Here is a 26563-nt window from a genome sequence, read left to right as displayed (position 1 = left end):
TTTGTATTCTGTTTTCTTCCTCTGTCATGTCGATTCTTGTACTTCATCCGCTCTCAAACACATCGACATCTTCGTCTTCGTCGTCTGATGAGTCGATTTGGCTGTGTGCGAAAAGCATATTTTGCAACAGATTGCGAAATATATGAAGTCCTACGTCATTAACGTTGTAGGTTATGTTTAAAACATTGCAGATTGATGCTCAATTCCGTTCGCTTAGATGTTGCTGTATATAGCTTACTTTCGTCTGATAAATTTCCGAGATCTCATCAAAATCGAATCCAGAAAAGTCTCGGTTATTTGTCAATATATTACGGATGCTCTTCGGAAACCATCTTCAGGACAACTATAAAATAATAACAACGATTTTAATATTTTTCACAAACAGAAACAATTTACATTTGGCATACATTTCTGGGTTAGTTTACAACTCCAGGTCACCGGACGCAGACGTGTAAATTAAATGTATGTTTATATGTGTGAGTTTTTTCCTGCCAGAGATCCAGCAATAATGCATTGTGGTACTGCGAACAGGTATTGCTGCGCTTGCTCTTGTTTTCAGTCATTTTTATGCACAATTGATTGTAATTTCGAAAGAAATCCAAAATTGCGCCAACCTTGCATATAAAAGCCAGCTGTTGTAGTGGGGGCACTAACGAAATATCGTGAAATATCTGTATTTTTCGGTATTTTTGTCAAAAACTTTCCGGGCGAATGGTTCTTAATCGCATTTAATTATCGACTTTATTTTAAATGCGGAATTTAGGCTTATGGGATTCCCTGTGTTAATAAATGCGCATTAGGCAAAATGTGTTTTAATGCGCCAATGGAATCCGGCTATTATAATTTCTCTATTTGTTTTTTTCAAAAAGTCACTATAAATGTGAACCTAATTATTATGCTAATGGGAACGAAAGGCATATAGTCGAGCTTATTTGAGCACAGCAATAGATACACCCGTCGAAATCCTGTCATGTCGTATGCGATGAATCAAAACAGCAGCCTAGTGCTATTGGAAGCCACATCTTTCTTTTCTTTTAAAGCAGCAAAACAACATCCAAATTGCAGGACCGTTCATGTCACCCAATGCCTGGGAGCTGTGGTAATATGCGTTGAGAGTATGCAGAAGCTTAATGATCTCCAGGTGTTCCTTTCACTCTCTCTTAACAAATCTTGTGCTGATAAAAATGGCAAACTAAGAGAAGCTGAGATGACCAAAATCATTATCGATATATGTATCTCGTAATTTTTATTATTGGTACAAATTAATTCTTTTTAAATTCATTGTGTTTTTAAATATTATTTAAAGTTTCTGATGTAGCAGCATCCCCATCTTATAGTCGTGTAATATTAAGGGTTACATATCTGCGTCTATGGCTAGCTCAGTTTTTTTTATATAGGTTTTGCTTAGGCGAAAAGAGAAGGGGAAAAAGTGCGTCACAGTGCATCCTTATACAAAATATGGATTTTTACCAAAGTTTACTCGGTATTTACCTGATATTTGTCATATCGCTATACTATCGTGGGTAACTATCACCATCACCATAGCCGGTAAACAAAAGCGGATATGAATTTTAATTAAAAGTTCAATTTAAGAGCCTATATACATTTGGGTTGCTTCATAGCGTCTGTGGCTAGACACATATTTTTATATTGGTTTTGTATAGGCAGATAGATTTGGATTTTACCAATTTTTACTCGACGTTTGCTAGATATTTACGCGATATTTGGCATATCGATATACTAACGTGGGTAACTATCACCACTAACGACCGAAAACAACAACAAAAATATCCGGTTAACCAAGGCGGGAGGATTTTTCTTGAAAAATCAAAACAAAGAACAGCTGTTTAGACGTAATGAAGAACGGCGATCAAGTATAATAGTACAGTATCCTCTTTATTAACAAATGAAACATCAAGTTAAATTGTTTCTTTATTTTGTAGGAGCAGCAATGGTGCCACTCCAACGCTTATATGTTTTTTGTTCTTACATTATTCTTTTAATTCTAAGTAAGAGTCTCCATTCTACCAAAACTAGTATCTAGTATATCTAGTATACCAGCACAATCCATGGTCATATCTGTCGAGATGCTGCACTACATACTCTCCGACATACTCTTGGTACAATGGGTATACAAAATGTGTGCATACTACATCTACCTCCTTTTGAAAAATAACATAATAAAATGAAGTTTTTTTCTAGTCATTATGTTTACTTTTTTTTTTATTAATATATATTATTAGAATTTATTTGGTTGATCAGACCATTACTATTTATTTAGTTGAAAATTATGAATGAAAATTCTTTAACCTATTCTTATGAACTGTTTGTTTTTTATTCAACCTTATAGGGTCCAGTATATTTAAAGTCTAGCTCATGTCCTGTTTCGTTTTTCAATAAAACCTGATCTCCTATTTTTTAATAAATTTCTAAAGTATTGTTGTCATATCTAATATTTTGTTTCTGCTTATGAGCTTCTAACATTAATCTAGCTCTTTTAAATGCTTATTCTAGTCTAAACTTAGATTCTTTAGAATTGTCTTCTATATTATAGAAGGGTTTTATCTTTTCTATACTATTAAAATGTGTAGGTAAATTTGAAGTTTTACGAAAAACTAAGTAATATGTCATGTGCCATAGAGGGGGTTGTATTAAAACAATATACGAAGTATTTGAACCACACATCCCAATCTGTTTTGTTAACTGAGATGCATGATCGGATGAACTCATTAAATGTTCTGTGGCTTTGCTCCACGGTACCTACAGTCTGATGATAATGTGCGGTAGAATTAATGTTTTTGATATTCAAATTTTTGCATAATTCTTCTATTATTGAATTTGTATATTCTATTCGCATGTTCGTAATGAACGTCTTTATTGGACCGTACTTCAAAACAAAGTTTTCAAATATAGATTTTGCTACTGTATTTGCACTTTTATTCTGTAATGGTATTGCTACAAGATATTTTGTTAAATCGCAGATTGGAGTTACTGCATATTCATATTCTTGTTTAGATTTGGATAGGGGACCGATCGTATCCACAATTTCGTTTGGCGTTTCAGTGATAGTCAATGGGGTCTTTTTGTGTTTCGTTGTTTTTTATTTTTGGCATTTGAAGCATTTTCTTGTATACTTTGATATATATCTTGTCATGTTTTTCAATAATTATACCTTTTTATTTTTGTTAATGTTCTAGCTATGCCTTTATGACCTCCTTGCATTTGATCGTCATGGAATGTAAACAGTATTGCTTCTTTCTCTTAATCATTATATGATAATAGGGACATCGACTTGAGTAGCGTTACCCTTAGAGATTGTTGACCATTATTTTGAAAGATTCTATTGAGATGGTGTTAAAATGCTCGGTGCACTTTCAGTTGGCTGATAATTAGTATACCGGCTTGTTTTTCAAGACTTTGAAAGAACTGACCTAAGTCGAAAATTCCATTGGTGAACATATCCTACGTCAATTCTTGCTATAACGTTCTTCCCAAGCTTTAGTAAGCAAAGTGAATCCGTTCGCAAGGTCACTACTTTTCGTACCTCATCATTTACAATGACATCGTATACGTTGGGTTGAGAAGCTTCATTTAGAGTTTGCCTACATTTTTATTTGCTTTCAGAATTTTATTATTCGTTTGAATATTTTTTAAGCCTCTAATAGTTATTCGAGATAATGCGTCTGCAATGTGATTGTCCTTTCCCTTAAGATATTCAACAGTAAAATCGAATTTCTCTAAGTCAAGTTTCATTCTGGTTAATTTTGAAATTTTGTTAGTCATTGAAAATAGATATGTTAGTGGTCTGTGGTCTGTTTTAACTGTGAAGTGTTTTCCGTATATATATGGTCTAAAGTGTTTAATTGTCCAATGTATAGCTGCTAATTCTTTCTCTGTCGTGTTTTTCCTTTTGTGAATGAACGCGATGCGTACTCTACTGGTAGATGCGTTTCATTATGTTCTTGTGTTAGAACGGCTCCGCATGCTTGTTTACTTGCATCCGTTGCTATGTAAAATTCTTTATTAAAATCGGGATACTGTAATAACGTTGGATTCATTAGTTGTATTTTTAGGTACTCGATGCTTTTTGACATTGATCTGTCCACTCGAATTTTACATTATTTTTGCATATTCGCGTTATGTGTCGTGAAAAACCTGAAAAAATTTTAATGAATCTTCGTTATAATAGCAGAATGCAACGAATCTTCTAGCGCTATCTGCGTCCGTTGGGACGGGGTATTTTTCTATGACTTCATATTTCTTGTTGAATACCTTTGTCAGTACACTTCGTGTCTGAAAAATGTGCACTTTTCTGGGTACAATTTAAGGTTGTGTCCTGCATAAATCAAAAACGTTTGTGAGGTTTTTAATCATATCTTTTTCTGAACAACCGATGACAATTAGGTCATCCATATACAAGAATGCCTGGGAAGGTTTGATACCTGAAAACGCAATTGTCATCATTCTTTGGAAAGAATTTAGCGCTATTATTGAACCGTAAGGTAATCGCGTGAAGCGATAGGAGCCATTGCTTGTAGAAAAGGACGTTATATTTCTAGACGTTTCTTCGAGTTATATTTGATGAAATCCTGAAATCAGATCTGAATATGAAAAGTATTTAGCTCTACCTTATTGGGCAAGAAAATCGTCAGTTCTTATCGTATCTTCTTATATTTGATTAATTTATCGACTTGTTTATCGACTTTTTTATCTACTTCTTCTTTTTGACTGTGAGGAATTCTGTAGTTTTAAATCATCACCTTCTTTCATTCTAATTTTTGTTTGTAAAAATTATTTGTTGATATTGATGCGGATTCTATTCCGAATAAGTCCATGTATTTTGTGCATAATTCATTAAGTATTGTTTAAAATTGGCAAGGGAAATTTTTAATCTATTTATTTAAAGTATCTGTATTATTGACATTTTCGTTTGTTTTTACTATTTAGAAGTTCAATTTTTAGTTCCTTTAAGTGGATAATTTCGTTTTTATTTGTAGTATTTAAAATTCGAACAATGTATTTTTTGAATCTGCAATGGAGTTTCAATGAATACTCCGTTTTGGATTTCTTGGTTTGGTATAAATACATACTTGGTTGCTGCGTTTATAGCAATTTTTCGGACAACTTCGGACCTTTCTCGTAAAATTTTCAAATTGATTTAAAGTGCACGATTTATTCAAATGTTTATTGGGTGATCGAGATTGTTGGGCCTTAGTATAAGCCAATCGTTTTCTGGTTTTAAGTCAATTTGACAATTATATTTTTTGATGAAGCCTTTAGAGTTGGTTGTTCCTTCTCCAACACCTGATATTTGAATAATAATTGTGTGATCTACGTTGTTAAATGAATTCCTTTATAAATGAATAATCTGCACCAGTATCATCTAACAATGTATATAATTTTTTAGTTTGTTCATTCCGGGTGAAACGTTCTTATTATTATTGTAGTTATCGTTATTGGCTCCGCCACGGTTGTTTCCTCTATAATTTCCACGACCTCTATTGTTATAGTTGTGGGTCCGGTTATTATAACTTTGATTATAACCGTTGTATCGGTTATATCCATTGTTATGGTATTGGTAGTGACCGTTGTAGTTACCACGGCCTCCTCTACCACGAAAATGACCTCGATAGGCTTGTCCTCCACGTGCGTATAATATGGATTTCGCGTTGCCCGTCATTTCCGTACTACATTGTATATACTTCGTGACGGCACCGTTCATTGTGGTAAAGTTACCAGCTTCTAGAATTGTTTTGCTCACAATTTTTAGCCATTGTTGTGATGGCTTCTTTTGTGCTGAGCTTATCAGCATGTTCGGCTGATAACCCTTCATCGATATACAAAGCATCAAGTAGCTTTCGTAAATTGTCTATTTCATTGGGAAATTTTTCAGCAGTATTTCCTTTTTGCATTGTTTTAGTCATTTAAGCCTTTAGTATATCACCGACGGCATTGGCTTCCAGCTTTGCAAATATTGCCGTAATAGTGGTTTTATTTTGCACCTTGTATAAGGTTGAGCCTACTATTTTCGACAATTACTTCGATAGCCAGGTGTTCAAATGGTCCTTTTGTTAATCTTCTGTATCCTCTTTTGTGCTTTTGGTTTTGTAAATACCGCAGGGATGGTTAGATCATGTAGATCGGTTTCTTCTAAATTAGTTTCTTCATCTACCTCAGAGTCAGAGCTTTCTTGCGTGTCTGACTCAGTTGGTTCAGGGCTATTTGATTCAAGTTCTTCACTTGGATCTATTGTCAGAGGGTTATTTAAAATTGTTGGTAAAGTTATATCCAATTTATACCTCTCTCTGACTGTTAATAAGTTTGAACGTAACTTGATCAATAATTTTGATACCTTTGAACAGTTCGTTTTACTTATTATTTTTCTATTTTCATGCACTTATATTCGTGGCTCATTAAATAAGTCGACAAATATTTTTGCATGTTTTCTTATTTTATTTTGTTGTATTGGCCTTTTTTGGCTTAAACTCTTATAGGATTTAATAAAAGCGTCTTTAATTTTATGGACATGGGTAGTTAATTCCTCCCATACTAAGGCTTTTTGTAAGCGACGAATTCTAGAGTTCAATTTCTTTTATAACTGATTTTGCAAAAACTCTTAGAATTGTTGGCAATACAATTCCTATTTGTGTTCTTAAGCAATGAATCATTGGTAAAAAATCTAACCTGAATAAATCAATAAAACTGTATTCGAGCTCTAATATGCTCCTCGGGGTCATTTGAGACCAATTGTAGAATTCTAAGTCGAAAATTTGGGCCATTTTTATATACCTTTGTAATAGCTTCGAGAGTGTTAATTTTTTTTTTTTTTAAATAGGCAGGTTATATTCTTGGGTCTACCAATTTTGTATCTTCTAAACCCATTTTGGGTGTTTCTTCAAATGTCTTATAATGCCAATTTTATGTAGTGTTGTTCTCGATTTACTATTAATGTGCCATGTATGTTAGCTCATGAATTGAATTTTTAACTTATTTTTAAATTTTGTTTAAAACTTTTAGGAATTTGTAATTCTTTTTTTTTTTACATGTTATACCTTATTTTTCGTATGGCTTTACGCTCAGATTTACAAAAATTATATTATATTATTAAAAAAAATATGCATCGCAGGCAATTATAAAAACTATGCATCGCAGTGCAATTGGTAATAAAATGTTGCTCTGGTGTTCTCCGCGTCAGCTGGTCGTCGCCAGCTTGGCTTCGCTGACAATTCTTCGAAGGCGCAAGTGGCGAATTGCCCTTCGCGCTGTTGTTTTGGCACGCTGTCCAACGGGCCGGGGCAGTCGGTAGGGCAGCCTTTAATTCTTTTAGTCAATTCCTTTGGAGACGGAGGTTTATAAGTTTGCGTGTTATTTGTTGATTTTATGACCGCCGAGTGAGTTGTGATTGGGGAGTTGTGATTGGGCTTCTTGAATCTCAATTTTAGAAAAGCGAGCTCGTTTTGTAGTTATTGAGCTGTTGCCCATGCGGGAGTTGGAAAATTCGTGTACAATAGCCACTCTAAGTGTGCTATTCTTTTCTGTACTTTGTTTTTCACTCCTGCCCGTCCCATCACACTCTACTCACTTTCCGATTAGTTCCATGTATTGTGTTGATTAATTCCTTTGGTATTTCTTCATATTCATCATAGTACTTAGTTTTTCAGGGCTTTTGTCACATTTTTATTTATTTTTTTCAGAAAAATAGTTCGAGTGTTGTTAGTGTTGGCTGAATTAATTAACTAATTAATTTTAGATTTTTTTCACTTTAATAGCACTTTCGGTGTGTGGTCCAAGACATAGCGATCGGTTTATATTTCGGCCACTTGGGTTTATTTTTTTATAGCCTTGCAGAGGGTATTATAATTTCAGTCAAAAGTTTGCAACGCAGTGAAGAAGACATCTCCGACCCTATAAAGTATATATGTTCTTGATCAGCATCACTAGGAGAGTCGATCTATCCATGTCCGTCTAGTCTCTCCGTTTTAAAGCTATCTGCATGAAACTTTCCCAAAAGTTGTATTTCTATTTAAGGTAGTATATAAGTCGGAACGATCGGAAAAATAAATTTAAAAAAATTATAACTTTGATGTTTTTATACCCTTGCAGAGGGTATTATAATTTCAGTCAGAAGTTTGCAACGCAGTGAAGGAGACATCTTCGACCTTATAAAGTATATATATTCTTGATCAGCATCACTAGGCCAGTCGATCTAGCCATGTCCGTCTGTCCGTCCGTCTGTCCGTCCGTTTCTACGCAAACTAGTCTCTCAGTTTTAAAACTATCTGCATGAAACTTTCCCAAAAGTTGTCTTTCTATTGCAGGTAGTATATAAGTCGGAACGAGCCGGATCGGACGACTATAGCATATAGCTCCCATAGGAACAATCGGAAAAATAAATTTTAAAAAATTATATTATTATTATTATTATTATTATATTATATTATAGGAACTATCGAATAATTAAGCTGCAAATCATTATAGTTTCAATGTTTTTAAACATACTCGCAAGTAAATCATAATTTAACCGTTTTCAAGAGTGTTTAGTTTTTGAAATTGCTGCAAGGGTATATGAACTTCGGCTTGCCGAAGTTCGCTTCCTTTTAAGTTTTTGTTTTTTTTTTTTTACATATGCATTTTATATATCAAATCTTTTCTTGATTGAGACTAACAATAAGTATATAAAATCTTAAATTAAAAACCTATATCTGACGTTGTGCTCTTTCAGATATAGGATTATGCGCGTCAAAACGCATTTTTTCGAGCAGTTTTGACAGACACGAGAGTAAACTTATCGGTCTGTATGAAGCTGGTATTGTGTGATCTTTTCCTGGCTTTGGGATCATTGTGATAATGGACTTCTTCAATTTTTTTGGGAAGTAGCCCGTTAAAGAGTTTACAAATTACCTCAACTGCACAGTTTGGGTGTTTAATTAGCATCTTAGGAGATATTAGATCACCACCTGAGGCCTTTGAAAAAAAACACTTCGAAGGTGTAAAGTAAATGTACAAGCTCTGTCTTTGTCGCTTTTGGCCCAGCTGCCTGAAGAGTCTCTTATGGGAATTACTGTTTCGGTCGGCGCACTTAGATTTGGGTGGGCCCTCCACAAGGAATGCTTGGTGCTGATGAGTGAATGTTTCTCAATGTACTGGCGTTGTGCTTTTTTCATCTTCGTGCCTTAAAGCCCTGGTAAGTCTGCGATCAGCTTCCTTAAGACAATGTTTTGAGGATGGCGATCTGCTGGTTTGCCAAGCACGCCTTAAACGTCTATTCTCCAAAACAAGCTGTTCGATTTCAAGGTTAGTTTTGTGTTGATGTGTGTGCCCATCCCTTTCTTGCGGTGTAGAGACTTTGGCTGCTGCGACAAGTACAGACTCAAGAGCATCGGCATAGCAGTCGATGTCCTCCTTGATGTTGAGCTGTGGAGTGATTTCAATGTGGGAACTTACGTACTTTTTGAACTTCAGCCAGTTGGTTCGATGCGACGTCAGCCTGCAAGGGTGCTCGATTAATTCCGGGCTTTGAAGAAGAGTTATTAGCACTGGTGAGTGGTCCGATGATAGATCCAAAAGCGATTTTGCAGATATTAGATTGCGAGAAATATTTTTTGTCACAGCCAAATCAATTAAATCAGGTAGTTTTCTAGGATCTGTTGGCCAGTATGTAGGACTGCCTGGTGAAACGTAGTCCAGTTTGTTGCATGTTTGATGAGTGCATTATATAGTTGCCTTCCTTTGGGGGTAACAAGGCGGGATCCCCAGTGTGTGTGCTTGGCGTTGTAGTCACCTGCTGCTATGAATCGCTCTCCAAGTGAATTGTAGAAGTCCATGAATTGGTCTTCTGAGACTGTAAAGCGGGGTGGGCAGTAGACAGCGGCAATGGCAAGGTTGCTGGTGCCCAAATGTATTTTTATTGATGTAGCTTGCAGATAATTTTTTGCAAAACGTTGGTGAAAGTGGTGTTTGATACGGTCTCTTATTAAGATGCCGGCTCCGCCATGTGCTTTACCATCTGGATGATCGGTGCCGTAGAACGTGTATCCTCGTATTTGAAAGTTATATTTGCTGGTGAGATGCGTTTCTGCCAGCAACATAACGTCGATGTGATTTTCTTTCAGAAATTGAGTTATTTCAGGTTTATGCCGTGAAACACCGTTGGCGTTCCACAGAGTTATTCGGAGGCTAGGCATAATTTATTTGGACTGCTGAGCTGCGAGCATTTGTAACAAGATATTTTGGTTTTGCATTAGAGTTTGCATGATGGTTTTCATGAAGGACATAAATTTCATCATATTTTGTTACAAAGTTATCATCATAGTTTCCATGTTGCTTTGTGCCTGTCCCATGGCCTGCTGTTATTAATTAATGTTTATTAATATTAATGTTATTAATTTTCGGGTCTATGTCAGCTGAGCCTGATCTTAGAGCACTGGCGTAGGAAATGCCGTTGGTGATAATTGAAGGCCCAAATGATGACCTGGCTGCTTTTGCGATGAAAACTTCCAGTGACGTTTGTTATTTCATGTAACTGTTCTGGCGTGCCGTTGTCGCTCGTTGCATCCGACTTTTCATCTCCTTGTACACTGGACAGCCTTTGCAGTTTGCTGTGTGGTTTCCTTGGCAGTTACACACTTTTTAGTGAGAAAGTCTTCGTTGTTGGCAGGGCAGGGTTCGGAGCCGTGGCAGTTTCCACAAGCTACACAAACTGACCTGAGGGTGCAGTAAGCCCTACTGTGTCCGTATTCCTGGCAATTTGTGCATTGCACTGACCCGTTCCGTTTGTGCGGCTCTTCTACTGTGATCCTACGGTGCAGAAGGTACTGCAACTTGTAGATCGGTTGCACTTCGATTTTTTCCAAAGTACTGCTGTCTGGCTCCAGCTTGACCTTGAAAATTGGTTGCGGCTTCTTGTTTTTGTTTATAATATTAAAAACATTTTTTTGTGCAAAAAGCGTTTTCTTTTAAAGCCTTTATAATTTCGGAGGGGGTCACATCAGGTTTTATTCCCTTGAGCACAACTTGTAAGCCTTTGCAATTTTTCAACTGGTACGTGTAATAATTCTTTTTCACATCGTTTAAGTACTTCGACACTGCCCGAAAATCATCTTCTGTTTTGGTTTGAAATTTGGTTTCGCTTATATTCCCTTTCATAAGCGGAATAACATGAAAGTTATCTTTCCCGACAAGCTCAACTATTTTGTTGACTAGGACGTTGGAGTTTTTCTCCCGAACAAAGATAGGTGGGAGCTTAAGTTTCTTTGGGGCTAATTCTTTAAACTCTGTTTCAGGGTCCGCCAGAATAGAAAATCTATTTTCATTTAATGGCCCGAGATTTTCAGGGCCTTTGTTGGTACGGATTATTTTGGGCATATTGCCGTCAGATTTTTTTGGGGGTGTTAGCTTGCGCTTGGAAATATTAATGTAGCGATGCATGCCTGTCTGCATGGCCGAACCCGCTTGCGGAATTGTCATTTCACCTACCGTAGCTCCCACGGGAACAATAAAAATATAAATAAAAAAATTTTTTTTTAAAACTAAATTTTTTTATTTTGTAATTTTTTTTAGAAATTCTTTTTGATTAATTAACAATTTGCCAGTTCAAATTTACGCTTTTAATTTTATTAAAATCGGAAAACGATATCATATAGCTGCCATAGGAACTATCAATGTAAACATACACACAAATCAATCATAATTTTAATGTTTTCAAGAATATTTAATTTTTGCAATAGCTAGGTATATGAGCTTCGACTTGCCGAAGTTTGCTTCCTTTCTTGTTTTTTAATATATTTCAAAGTGAAAAATCTAATTGACGCAGCCGATAGGAACAAGTAATATAAATTTATTTTTATCCGCAAAAGCAACACAAAATCTTACAGACGTGGCCATGAAACATTTTCTTCTGCAACTTAAACAGATAAACAAATTTAATGGAGACCCACTCTATTTGGCTCTTTTCATAAAGGAAGACGACGAATTAGTTTACCATTATCCGACAACATCAGAAGCCCAACATCAAATTATACAAACAGCCATCCGAAACCTTCTAATACGATGAGAAATGTACTACTCAGAGTACTAATATTCCCCAAAACGTGTCCGAAATCAACAACGTAAGACTGAGCCAATGGACACAATTGAAAATTTTCAGACAACAGCATCGGAAGAACACCACCAAAATAAAAACTAAAATTGATAACAAACTATGCCTCAGTCTTATTGATACAGGCTCAAGCATAAATTTAATAAACAAAAACTTTTCAAAATATCAAGCTTAAAATGTTTTGACAAAAGTCCAAGCGAGAATCAGTAACTTTAGATAAATATATCGAATTTAGTATTCCAAAATTATTTTAATCTAAATAAGCATTTTTCTTAAAAAATTTTGAAATCATTATCATATTCTTATAGGAAGAACAATTTTAAAGAAACCTCAGCCACAATTGATTTTATGAGAAACACTATTAGTCTAAATAATTACGAATTCCAAATGGAAAATATAGCAGAGAAACGTGATCAAACCTTTTAAAGTATAATAAATGATGAAGAATATATTTATGCCATGCAAACTTACTTAACGAATAATTAATTAAGAGACGACCACTTAAATAATAAAAAAAAAACTGAACTTCATTAATTAATGTCCACGTATTTTGATATTCAGTATGGGGAAGGTGACAATTTGACTTTCACGATCGAAATCAAACACGTAATAAAATCAAAATTCCCAATGGTAAATACAGCAGAGGAACGTAATCAAACTTTTTCAAGTATACTAAATGATGACGAATATATTTACGCCAGGCAATCTGACTTAAATAATAATTACTTAAGAGGCGATCACATAAACAACAAAGAAAAAACTGAACTTTATTATATAATGTCCAAGTATTTTGATATTTAGTATCGCGAAGGTGACAATTTGACTTCCACGAATAATATCAAAGGCGTAATAAAAAAAATCCAAACATAAGACTTTGAAAAATTTCAAAACCGGTGAAAATATATGTTAGAGATCCCACCTATAACGAATCTATTGAAAAATTAAAAACTTTAATAATTAACGACACAATTCTCACATATCCTAATTTGTTTTATCAGAAGTGTTCAAGAAGATAATGGTAATTGCATACAGATAACAGAACTTATTAATGTTTTTAATCACCAACTAATTTTTGAAAAAAAAATCAAGACACCTTCGAACTTACTCACTACTTTAACAAAACTATTTACAAAATAATTTACAGTGACATGAATGACCGTTTAGCAAAAGATATAATTATAAAATTCATGTGTGAACAATATTTTTTTATGTTCATTAATAATGCGAGCGGGAACCAATAAAGCTTTCGTCCGTTCGCTCTTGCGAATTCGCCCCGTCTCTCGCCACCGTAGCATAAGTTAGGTTCTAAGAGAAATTATTGAAATATTAAAGTTAGTGATCAATCGAACGTCATTGTAACCACTCCTTTTCGTCGTCGTGCTTTCGAAATAGTTTCTTCACAAATACCACAAAATAAATCGTTTCGAACTACTGCAGTCATAAGTTTTCGCGCTGTTAATACAAAACAGTATTACATTTTCATGGTGACCCCGACGTGATAGCACTAGAGTTTGCGAGTTGTTATAATTTTTTCGGTGAAAAACTACAATAACACAAAGCAATTTATTCGTGTCGGTTCGGCCATAAAATTAAATTCACCAATATTTCGTCGCTGGAAATTTTCTTCCGTTCCTTGAGTTGCCCCAGACGTCTCTGCAAATTTAATTGCTTAATTTGCTGCTGCCGCCAAATGGAAGTAAAAAAGAAACGTGCAATTATCGAGTCGGCCATCCAGGTATAGAGTGCCAAAAGTAGAAAGTTAATCCGTGGCGTTTTTTAAATTGGTTTTTTGGCCCATCTTTCAACTTTTTGCATTCGTGAAATGCTAACCAAGAAACAACAATTTGCATGTACTAAAAACCAAAATTCTGCAATAAACATAATATATTTCGAATTATATGTGAATCGCTTTGGACCATAAACAAGCAAATAAAATACTCGTTGTCGACCCAATTAGTCCGAACTAAATTCCCCTAATTTTCGTCGTAGTGAGCAGCTGGAAAAAAGAGCAAATTGTGAAAAAATTAGCGGCAAAAACTTTCGCCGCATTTTGTCTGAACATTTTCCCGCGCTTTTCAGAATTTTCCCACAATTTTCCAATTTTCCCGCGTTTTCCATAATTTGGCATATTACTGTCGCAGGGTTTATATAAAAAGATATTTTTTGCTGTACTTGTCTCGGCACTTAGCTCCTTTACACTGTCTGCGATCGGTATATTACTCGTTGATTTTATTTATTAGATTATTTAAAAAATAAACAATTTAATAAAAATATATATTAAACACCTCTTCGATACCAACAAAATAAATACAAATAAACGCAATGGCAACTAAGGATATCGAAGAGCTTAAACACCAACGAGATGTTTGCATGAAAAGTATTAACCGAACTTATCGCCATTTAAAAGAAAAAAAATTATCAGTGAAGCCGGTCGAGCTTGAGTGTCGATTAGAGATTCTAAATACCCACATTGAAAATGCTTCACTTTTGCAAAACCAAATAGAAGTGAAAGATAAAAAAGATGTATACCGCGAAGAGTTGGAAGAGAGGGCCGTAATGACAAAGTCATTGCTGATTTCAAAATAAGTGCAAACAAAATAATATCGAGAAATTCACTCCGCCAGCAAATCGCCCGTCTCAATGCCGTCTACCGAGCGTTGCTCTCCCAACTTTAAGCGGAACACTCCGAATTTAAAAATTTTATAAGATTTTTCGAAACTTTTGTTGACAAAGATGACACTTTACACGGTATTTAAAAATTCAATCATTTAATTTAGCTGGAGACGCTTTAGGAACAGTTAGAGCCTTTCAAGTCACTGCGGAAAATTATCCCAAAGCCCTTGCTAGCTTGAAGCGGGTGTATGATAATGATTGTCTTATGTTTTTTGACAACATATCGAAATTTTTAATTTGCAAAAAATTCCCAGCCTTCAGCTACAGCCTTGACAACCCTCATCGACACAGTCACAGCCTTGTATGACTCCTTGCTGTCTATTGGGGATGAAAGACGCATTACTAGTGCTATTTTAATACATCTAGTAATGAGCAAGGTCGACGCAGGAACTAAAAGAAAATGGGAAGAACAGTTAGATTATACTTCGCTACCACTTTTGAGCGAATGTGAGGCGACCCTCAACAGGCGATACCAACACATGGTAGCAGAAGAGGCTTCCAAGCCCAAAACTGTTCAGCAGACCCAATCTAACCCTAAGAAGAATGGAAATAGGAGTTTTTCGTTTGTCGCTGCCAGGAACGACTCTGTTCAATGCATGTATTGCAACTCAGCTGAACATCAGATTGGAAACTGCGCTTTCTTCGCAGCCCTAACAGTTCAGCAAAGATTCGATTTCGCTAAAAGAGCACCTTTATGCATTAACTGCTTAAGAAAGGGTCACACGGTCAAAAAATGCAAATCGAACAGATGTAGAGTGTGCTATTCCTCACATCACACTTTGCTACACAAACACAAATCTCGCGTTGCCACCCTCTTCTCAGCCCACGCTCATGTAGGAGTCTCCATCCACGTCGCATGTTTTGCATGCGAATGCATCGGATCGTGTCATTCTTGCAACTGCTGTTGTGAGCGTCCAAACCAAAAGCGGCGAGTTTGTAGTAGCTCGAGCGTTGCTCGACTCTGGTTAACAAATAAACTTTGTAACCGATGAGCTCGCTCAGAGGCTCAAAATTACAAGAGCGGACGTGTGCATGAGCTTGCGAGGCATTGGTGGAACTAATGCCCAAGTTACAAAAAAAAATACACACGATTGTGAAGTCGCGAGTAGGGAACAGCCAATTGTCGTCCGATTTTTGGATTATGAAAAATATTTCTGGTTATCATCCGGATCAAGCGGTGAACAGCGGTGGAGGGTGCCTGAAAATATTCAGTTGGCAGTTCCATTTTTCTTTAAGCCCCAAAAAATATGCTTATCGGCGCTGATATATTCTTTGAACTTTTATCTATTGGCCAGATAAAGCAGGGGCCTGAATTCCCCATCTTACAAAAGACAGTTCTCGGCTGGATAGTGTCTGGCAGATGTGCCTCTGAAAATAATAAAAACGCTGAAAAAATGGTACATCTCAGCTGCCAGGAGGAAGCGCTGGAGTGAATTGACACAACCCTGCAGAAATTTTGGTCTGTGGAGGACTTGCCGCCCAAGACTAAAGTCCATAATTCCTGAGCAACAACTCTGTAAACAACACTTTGAGAAAAATACTGAAAGATTGTCGTCCGGTAGATTTTCGGTTCGTTTGCCGTTAAAATCTGACCCAAATACTCTTGGTTCGTCATACGAAGTTGCGAAACGTAGATTTTTGTCGCTAGAAAGGAAACTGTCAAAGGACCATTCGCTGAAGAAGATATATATTGAATTCATGGAGGAATATATTTCACTGGGCCACATGTCCTCCACCAATGACAAAATTCCGAATACTCCGCACTATTTCATTCCGCACCAATGCGTTTTACGGCCACAAAGTACTTCAACTAAGTTAAGAGTAGTTTTCGATGCATCGAGCCGTACTTCTACGCAGGTAGCGTTGAATGACATCTTGATGGTAGGCCCAACTATTCAAGAGGAGCTGTACTCGACTCTGCTTCGGTTTAGATTGCATAAGTTTGCCCTTGCGGCCGACGTCAAAAAGATGTATCGCCAAGTGATGGTGGACGAAGCTGATCCAAACTTCCAGCTCATAGTATGGAGACGAGATACTTCTGAGTCCCTGAAAATCTTTAAGTTAAACACCGTTACATATGGAACTTCGCCAGCACCCTTTTTGGCGATTCGGTGTTTAATGCGGCTGGGAGAGATGGCGCAAGCAACTCATCCAAAAGCCGCAAAGGTTATTCAGAATGATTTTTATATTGGCGATTTGTTGACTGGCGCCGGATGCGTTGAGGACCTGCAAAGCTTTCGAGACGAAGTTTTTCAGGTCTTGCAAGAGGCAGGCTTTGAAAAGTGGTTTTCAAACTGCCCAGAGTTATCCGCATCTGATAGCGCTGTAATGCCACTTATGGCAGACTCAGACGTAACCAAGACCCTTGGCGTGGTTTGGTTACCGGTTAAAGATTACTTTCAATTTCGGTTGGATGGCTCTTTTCTGGATCTTCGCGCGACAAAACGAAATATTTTGTCGGGGACTGCTCGACTTTTCGACTCTTGTGTCCTTTGGTCACAAAGGCAAAGATGTTGTTGCAGGAACTGTGGCTTCGAAAATTAGATTGAGACGAGGCGCTACCGATGCAGTTGCTCACGTCGTGGGAGACGTTCAAAGCGACGCTTCTGCAGCTACCGAAAATTAAGGTATCGCGATTCGTCAACACAGATACACAAGTCCCGATTCAAATACATGGTTTCGCTGACGCTTCCATGCGAGCGTATGGAGCGTGCATCTACGTTCGTACTCAAACTGCTGAAGGTTTGAAAGTGCCTTTATTGACCGCCAAATCGAAAGTAGCTCCCCTCAAGACGAAAACTTTGCCTCGCCTTGATCTGTGTGCAGCTCAACTATTAGCAGATCTCTATAATCGTGTCAGGCCATTGCTAAATTGTCCCTTTGAGAATGTTTTCCTGTGGACACACTCCGAGATCACTTTACACTGGATCAAAACTTATCCCTCGTCGTTGTAGGTTTTTGTTTCGAACCGGTTTGCAGAAATTCAGGAGTGGTCGGAGAAAGCAATTTGGAGACAAGATCCCACGAAAGTCAACCCAGCAGATATAGTGTCCCGAGGATGTGACGTAGAGGTGCTTACAACGTCCATTTGGTTCGGTGGGTCTTCGTTCTTGCTAGACTCAGAAAATTATTGGCCTGTAAATAAACATTTCGAACTACCGGCTGATGTAATGTTGATGGAGCTACGCAAATCGGCAATAGCTCTCGTAGTCAGCCCAAAGGTGGAAAGGTGTCTAAGCCCTTTGAAAAAAGTATTTCGCCAAGAGAACTGGATTTCGCTTTTGAGAAAATTGTCGAAGTTATCCAATTTCAGGAATTCAGGGACGGAAATATAAACCGGTAGCAACGAATATTTAAAAGTTAAAGCCTTTTCTTCAGGAAAATAAATTAGATTGGTGTTTCTCGACATTGCTACGAGTTGGGGGCCGGTTATTGAATGCTCCTATTCCGTACGAAGCCAAATTCCCGTTGTTGCTGTTTAAAAGCTCACAGTTCGTCAGATCCTATGTGTCATACCTGCACGCTACGAACGCTGGCCCACAAGCTCTCGTAAGACGTCTGCGCGAGAAAATATGGCTAGTTAATACTCAAGAAGTCTGCCGACGAACAGTTCGGTCGTGCATGCGCTGCTTTCACTGTAAGCCGCAACTCTTGACGCAAAGGAGCAGGGGGCCGGTATCGAAACATTCGCATCAAAAAAACGATGCGAGCTTGCGTTCATACCGCCCAGAGCACCGCACTTCGGCGGACTATAGGAGGCAGGTGTGAAGTCTGCAAAGCACCTGTTCTTTCGGACGATAGGCCAAGACCTCTTGACCGCGGAGGAGCTCGGAACTCTGCTAACCAGCGTGGAGGTCGTGTTCAACTCCAGGCTCCTCGGAGCTCTAAGCAGCGACCCGAACGACGGCGAAGCCCTGACCCCCTGGCATCTGCTCATCCACGGCCCTCTGCTGGCCCCACCATCAGCGACGCTCCCGGACCAGATCAGCCAGACCTGCTTGCGACGATGGTGAGGTGTCTCGTCTCTCAGGCACAGGTTTTGGCAGCGATGGTCCCGGGAGTACATCTCCAGCCTCCAGCAGCGGTCCAAGTGGCACCAGGGGGAGCCAAACATGGTCGTGAGAGCGCTCGTCGTCGTCGCAGAAGACAACCTTCCGCCCCAGCAGTGGAGGATAGGACGAGTGGTAGCGGTGCACGCCGGCGCCGATAGCAAGGTTCGCGTGGCGGACGTCAGGACGCAGGACGGGGAGTATCGGCGAGCTGTCCACCGACTGGCTCTGTTGCCCGTTCTGGGCTGAAGGACGTCGTTCCTTCAGAGGGGGCGGTGTTTGCGCACTTGGCGCTTGTATTTGAAATCAATAGTTTTAGGGCGAGAGCGGGAGCCAATAAAGCTTTTGTCCGTTCGCTCTTGCGAATTCGCCCCGTCTCTCGCCACCGTAGCATAAGTTAGGTTCTAAGAGAAATTATTGAAATATTAAAGTTAGTGATCAATCGAACGTTATTGTAACCACTCCTTTCCGTAGTCGTGCTTTCGAAATAGTTTCTTCACATATAACGCAAAATAAATCGTCTCGAACTACTGCAGTCACAAGTTTTCGCGTTGTTAATACAAAACAGTATTAAATTTTCAATGACAAAGACTTTGCTATATTTCAAACCAAACACTGGTACAAAATTAATATAAACTTCAGTAAGTATAGAATTATAAAATACCCGGATAATGTAGGCAGACAAATTGACATATATGATAACTTTGAATATTTTGTAACTAATAAAAACAATGTTTTTATACCCTTGCATAGGGAATTATAATTTCAGTCAGATGTTTGCCACGCAGTGAAAGAGACATCTCCGACCCTATAAAGTATATATATTCTTGATCAGCATCACTAGGAGAGTCGATCTAGCCATGTACGTCTGTCCGTCCGACGACACAATGCACACATATTCTATTCTTTTTTCTACATAATGAAAGAACATAGTATAAAAAAAAAAACGTTGAAAAATTAAATGAGAATCATGAAGCAGATGCTTTATCAAGAATAGCAGAAAAGGAAACTACGATAACAAAATTGTAGAAGTTTTTTAAATTGAAAATGAATCAGAAACTACATCAGTAATAGTGCAAAATGCCCAAGAAGATAATGGAAATTCATGTGTCGACACAATTTTGTTATGTTCGTTAATAATTACAAAGACTTTGCTATCTTTCAAACCAAACACTGGTACAAAATTAATAAAAACTTTAGTAATACTTTCAAACTTGCCCCCATATACAGACGAAATACTATTAGAAATACATGAAAAGACGATACATCAAGGCATTAAAAAGACGTCTGACGATTTCAAAACGAAATATTATTTCCCAGACGCACAAAAACTTATTCAAAACATTATAAATAAATGCCAGATTTGCACTCGCTTGTAAAAAAATCTCCTGAAACCCAAAATATTCTTGATAAATATGTTATTGACAATTATTTTATTGACCAACATACATTTTTGACATTAATTCAAAATTTATTTCTATTATAGAAACAAAAACCACAGACTGGATAGAAAGTGAAAAGGCATTAATCAAAATTTGTAGTAACTATCATTACAATATTAAAATGAACCAGGATCCTGGCCTAGTATCCAAACTATTACAAAACTGGTTACAGAAAGAAAAGAAAAATATACGAATGTAACATCGACAACAGCTCACCAAATTAGTATTACACCTATCACTTCGAATAACGGTTATTTACTTCTGAACACAGGGATTGACATATCTTTAAATAACGAACGTCATGCGATACAGATTAATCAAACAAAAATATTAGAAACATATCAGGTCTTTATGACATACGAACGCAAGTTTAATTACAATTACAATTACAATTACAACAAAAACATGAAACCAACGGAATTATTTCTACAAAAAGACAAAAACGAGGATTGATCAATATTGTAGGAACTGCTTATAAATATGTCGGAGAGTATGTAGTGCAGCATTTCGACAGGTATGACCATGGGTTGTGCTGGTATACTAGATATACTAGATATTAGTTTTGGTAGAATGGGGACTCAGTTTGCGAGCTGAGGCCGAGTGTGGCTTCGTATGCGTTGCTAGGTCTGGTCTCTCTTCTTCTTCTGGTTTGCAGTGTGACGTGAGATAGACACGTGTTTTGGTCCTTAAGAGAGAATTATGAGCAACAAAGGCATCGAAGACTCGCTGCATTTGCCAGAATTAAGTTCAGGCAATCAAGAACCAATCGATCAATTCACCAGTAATGACGACTTACAAGGGGATGAATTTAGTTCTCCGACAAATACTTATTTGGAATATTAACAGAAGACGCTAAAAAAAAGCTGGAAGATAAATTAGAAAATTTACATCATCAAGTAATTGAAAATAAAGATTTTAATGAAATAATTATAACATCAGTCCTAAAATATTTAAGCATGAAGAATTCGATGACATTGACGAAGAAAAACTTTTATCAATCAAAACATCAGCTTGGATAAGTAGCCAGACTAAAGACACTTTTATTTTGGTTCATATACCAACATAATTTAAAGAAACCCAAAAGTATAGAACTATAAAATACCCAGATAATATAGGCCGACAAATTGAATATTTTGTAACTGATAAAAACAATGTTTTTATACCCTTGCAGAGGGTATTTCAGTCAGAGGTTTGCAACGCAGTGAATGAGGCATTTCCGACCCTATAAAGTACATATATTCTTGATCAACATCACTAGGAGAGTCGATCTAGCCATGTCCGTCTGTCCGTCCGTTTCTTCGCAAACTAGTCCCTCACTTTTAAAGCTAACTGCGTAAGACTTTCCCAAAATTTGTCTTTCTATTGCAGGTAGTATATAAGTCGGAACGAGCCGGGTCGGACGACTATAGCATATAGCTCCCATAGGAACAATCGAAAAAATAAATAAAAAAAATTATAACTTTGCTGTTTTTTAATTTTTTTTTTAGTTTTTCGACATATAGTAATGGTTGAATATTTCAGAATTTCGGTTTAAATTTCATCGAAATCGGACGACTATATCATATATATATCACACAGACTGTCGCCGCGATCGGACGTGTTGTCGGACCGTGCTTAGTTTGTGCAAGCTTTCAAAAAGTGATAATTGGAAAAGTGCAAATCGAAAATAATCAAATTCCGCAAAGACCCTCGGGCACAAATAGGTAGATTGGTTTCTAACCAACCTACTACAACGCGAAAAGACGCTTCTTGCGATGTAATCGCAAACACACATATTAATTAATTAATTAATTAATATACGCAGACTATAATTAAAGTGAAGACAATGAGTCAAAACGATATCCGCATGCAACGTCAGCGCGAGCAAGACGAGAGACGGCTCTTATCGATCAGAAATAATGCATATTTCTCGTTTACTGCAACCGAAAATTATGCAAACCCAGACATTACGCGGTCAATCACCCCTAGTTCGACTGACCTCTTGAACGTAACGAGCGAGAGAGCGCGCTCTTGTTCTTCAGCGCTACCATCGATGTCTCTAAAGCCAAAAAGTGCCGAGTGTACTCCAATGCATGTATGCACTGACCTACGCTTATCAGCAATAAGTAGCACAGCAGTGTCTTTAACCACTGCAACGGTAACAACAACAACAACAACAACAGCAGCAACGGTATCGACCAACCGTTTATTATCATCATCAGCAACTTCGCCATCGATAAACAAACCCGTAGCCAACACAAAAACGGCGTTCGCTGCGCTGCCCGAAAAATACACAATAAGCAACGAAAATAAAAGGCCGGCTGTGCAGACTGGTATGGATCGCTACATCCAATCAAAAGAAAGCTGAGCCCCCTAAATTCTAAGCGAAAAATAACCCGTACCAATTATAATTCAGCTGAGACTGAAACGCCCATTAATACAAACAGATTTAAAATTTTGGAAGACGCTACTGACGAAGAGGTTGACGAAGCTACCGAAGCTGAGAAGAAGAAACCGAAGCCCCCCAATATACATCCGGGAGAAAAGCTGCAATGCACTTGTCAACAAAATAATTGAGCTTATTAAAAAAGATAACTTCCATATAATTCCCCTTGTGAAGGGCAGCATACACGAAACAAAAGTTCAAACGAAGAACGAAGACAATTACCGAGTGTTGTCTAAATATCTTAATGACAAGAAAAAGAACTTCTACACGTACCAACTTAAAAGCAGCAAGGGTCTGCAAGTTGTACTTAAAGGAATTGAATCCGATGTAACACCTGAAGAAGTAAAAAATGCTCTACAAGACAAAGGTTTTAACACTAAGACAGTCTTCAATATCTTGAACAGGGATAGGAAACCGCAATCATTCTTCAAGATAGAGCTCGAACCGGAAACTAAGCCCCTTAATAGAAACGAAGTGCACCCCATATACAAACTTCAGTTCCTTCTCCACCGTAGAATCACAGTAGAGCAACCACATAAGCGCAATGGGCCGGTACAATGTACGAACTGCCAAGAATATGGCCATACAAAGTCATACTGCACACTACGCCCAGTGTGTGTAGTTTGTGGAGACCTTCATGACTCAGCACTCTGCCCAGCGAGCAAAAACGACTCCAATGTAAAAAAGTGCGGCAACTGTGGCGGCAATCATACAGCCAACTACAGAGGTTGTCCAATATACAAGGAGCTAAAAAGTCGCATCCATCAAAGAGGAACCACTGCCCGCTCCCACAACGCACAGCTCACAGCATCAAAATCAAACCCTGAAGTCTTCTTTTCGACTGCACCCAGCTCCTCACTAGGACCCGTAACCCTCAACAAAAATGTGACATTTGCAAGCGCTCTAAAATTAGGACTGGCTCCTCCTGTATCTAAAACTTCATTTCCACAAGCAGCATGTCTAGAACACAACATGACTCAACAACGTCAACCAACGGAGCAGACACAAAGCAACTTTGAAGCAATGATAGTTAGCCTGCAACAAAGCCTAATGGAGTTTATGTCGTTTATGCGCACAACTATGCAAGATTAAATGCGAAACCAAAATCTTCTGATTCAAATGCTGGTCTCACAACAATCAAAATAATGACGTCCCACAGCACAAACTTGAGTTAACTCAATTTCTACTCGACAATCACATCGATGTAATGCTACTTTCAGAAACACACCTTACAAACAGATACAATTTTCAAATAAGAGGCTACTCATTCTATGGAACAAATCATCCGGACGGTAAAGCACATGGTGGGACTGGCATTCTAATCAGAAGTCATATTAAGCACCACTACTATAACAAAACTGCTAAAAACTATCTACAGGCCACATCTATAAGCATACAACTAACTCTAGCCGCCGTATACTGCCCCCTCGTTTCAATATAACCGAATATGAGTTTTTGCAGTTCTTCAACACATTAGGTGACCATTTTATAGCAGCAGGAGACTACAATGCCAAACACACACACTGGGGATCTCGCCTCGTGACTCCAAAAGGGAAGCAGCTTTACAATGCAATCATAAAATCCAACAACAAGCTTGACCATGTCTCTTCTGGTAGACCAACATACTGGCCGACAGACCCAAAGAAACTACCCGATCTTATTGACTTCGCGATAACCAAAAATATTCCCAAAAATCTTATAAGCGCCGAATGCCTTTCGGATCTTTCATCTGATCACTCGCCGGTCTTATTTCATCTTCTCCAACAACCAGGAACATTAGAACACCAGTTTAACCTGACCTCACAAAAAACCAACTGGCTCAAGTTTAGAAAATATATTAGCTCACATATTGAGCTATGTCCTCGCCTCAACGACGAAGCTGACATATACATCTTTGTAACTACACTGGAGTCCGTACTCGTCATTGCGGCTCGAGTTTCCACACCCCAAACCTCAAATATTCAATGCAAGCAAAAGAGGACAAATCTACAAATCGAACAGCTTGTCCTAGAAAAGCGGCGCTTACGTCGGGAGTGGCAATTCTATAGATCGCCATCTGCTAGGCAGAACTTGAAATACGCCTCACGGCAACTTACTAAAGCTCTAAAACAAGAAGAATCATATGCCCAGCGCCGTTATATAGAGCAACTGTCATCAACTTGCTCAAAACACTCACTATGGAGAGCCCACCCATCTCTTAGCTCACCGAAAGAAACCGTGATGCCTATTAGAAACCCCTCAGGCGGCTGGGCGCGCAGCGACAAAGATAGAGCCAGCACAATCGCCGACCACCTTAAAAATGTCTTTCAACCAAATCCTGCCACCAATGCATTCACTCTGCCGACTTTTGCATATGACACCCAGCTTCACCATGAGCCAATCGAGTTTCGCCCATTGGAAATCGTTAGCATCATCAAAAACCATATGAACCCGAAAAAATCTCCAGGCTGCGACCTCATTACCCCTAAAATGATCACGGAGCTTCCATATTGTGCCGTCCGCACCATTACACATCTCTTCAATGCCATCGCTAAACATGGTCACTTTCCAAAAAAATGGAAAAAGTCAATTAATTTAATGATTTCGAAGCCAGGAAAAGACCCCACAATCCCCACATCGTACAGACCTATAAGCCTACTATCATGCTTATCTAAACTCTTTGAAAAATGCATATTGACTCGGATAAACACATATCTACGAATCCAGAATGGAATTCCATCACACCAATTCGGATTTCGAGAAAAACTCAGAACGATTGAGCAGGTCAACCGAATAACATCAGAAATTAGAAACGCGTTCGAAAAACGTGAGCACTGCACCGCCATATTTCTGGACGTCTCTCAAGCGTTTGAAAGAGTTTGGCTAGAAGGCCTAATGTACAAGATCAAGACAATGCTTCCCAGCAACACTCACAAACTTTTAGAGTCTTATCTACACGACAGAAAATTTGCTGTGAGATGTAACACTGCCATATCTGACGATTTTTCTATTTTGGCTGGAGTCCCCCAAGGTAGCGTGCTCGGGCCAACATTATATGTCCTCTACACAGCAGACATCCCGACAAGCAGTCGACTGACATCATCTACTTTTGCTGATGATACAGCTAAACTCAGCCGTTCAAAATGTCCAATACAAGCAACTGCGCAATTAGCTCTTCACTTGACCGACGTTGAAAAATGGCTATCTGATTGGCGAATTAAAGTAAATGAACAAAAATGCAAGCACGTTACTTTCACCCTGACACCTTGCTTCCGCAATTAAACGAAGTAACGTATCTAGGAGTACTTCTCGACAGAAGACTCACATGGCGCCAGCACATTGAAGCCAAAAGAACACACTTAAAGTTGAAAGCCAGTAGCCTACACTGGCTCATCAACGCTTGATCATCCCTTAGCTTAGACTACAAAGTCCTGCTGTACAACTCAGTACTAAAGCCTATATGGACGTACGGCTCCTAGTTATGGGGGTATGCTAGCAATAGCAACATCGACATAATCCAGAGGGCTCAATCAAAAATCCTGAGAACGATCACCGGGGCACCGTGGTACGTTCGCAACGAAAACATATATCGTGACTTGAACATCCCACCAGTCAAAGCAGTTATCGCAGAACAAAAGGATAAGTACCTCACCAAGCTATCTTTGCACCCCAACCACCTTGCAAGAGGTCTAACAAGGTTGTGCAACCAATCCCGTCTTCGTCGCAATGACTTACCTACCCAGCGACCAACTTGAGGGACGCGCAACCAAAATTACAGTCCACTGTAAGTTAATGTTTAACTTTTAAGATTTGAAAACTTATTGTTAGTCTCAAAGCTAAGAGAAAATTCAATAAAGAAAGCAAAGTTAATAAAAAAAAAAAAAAACTATATGTCGAA

The 26563-nt window shown here is 38.1% G+C and overlaps 1 protein-coding gene across 4 annotated transcripts in view; it reads right to left on the bottom strand.

The window, feature by feature from the left end:
- The window catches only part of LOC108136797 (myosin-I heavy chain), a 1412760-nt gene that overhangs the window by 215727 nt on the left and 1170470 nt on the right, over nucleotides 1–26563 (bottom strand). Inside the window, exon 20 of one of the 4 annotated variants that reach the window (XM_041710098.1) lies at nucleotides 21059–21124. The exons of the other annotated variants lie outside the window; for them this stretch is intronic. Within the exon in view, the coding sequence (XP_041566032.1) occupies nucleotides 21101–21124 (24 nt within the window). The 3' untranslated portion in view covers nucleotides 21059–21100. Of the gene's footprint in view, nucleotides 1–21058; nucleotides 21125–26563 lie in introns of those variants that run through there. 4 annotated transcript variants of the gene reach the window in all.

Source organism: Drosophila elegans, unplaced genomic scaffold (assembly GCF_018152505.1).
Source record: "Drosophila elegans isolate 14027-0461.03 unplaced genomic scaffold, ASM1815250v1 contig_767, whole genome shotgun sequence".
Taxonomy (NCBI): domain Eukaryota; kingdom Metazoa; phylum Arthropoda; class Insecta; order Diptera; family Drosophilidae; genus Drosophila; species Drosophila elegans.
Note: the sequence above shows the minus strand (reverse complement) of the source record. Positions and strands in the feature narration are given on the sequence as shown.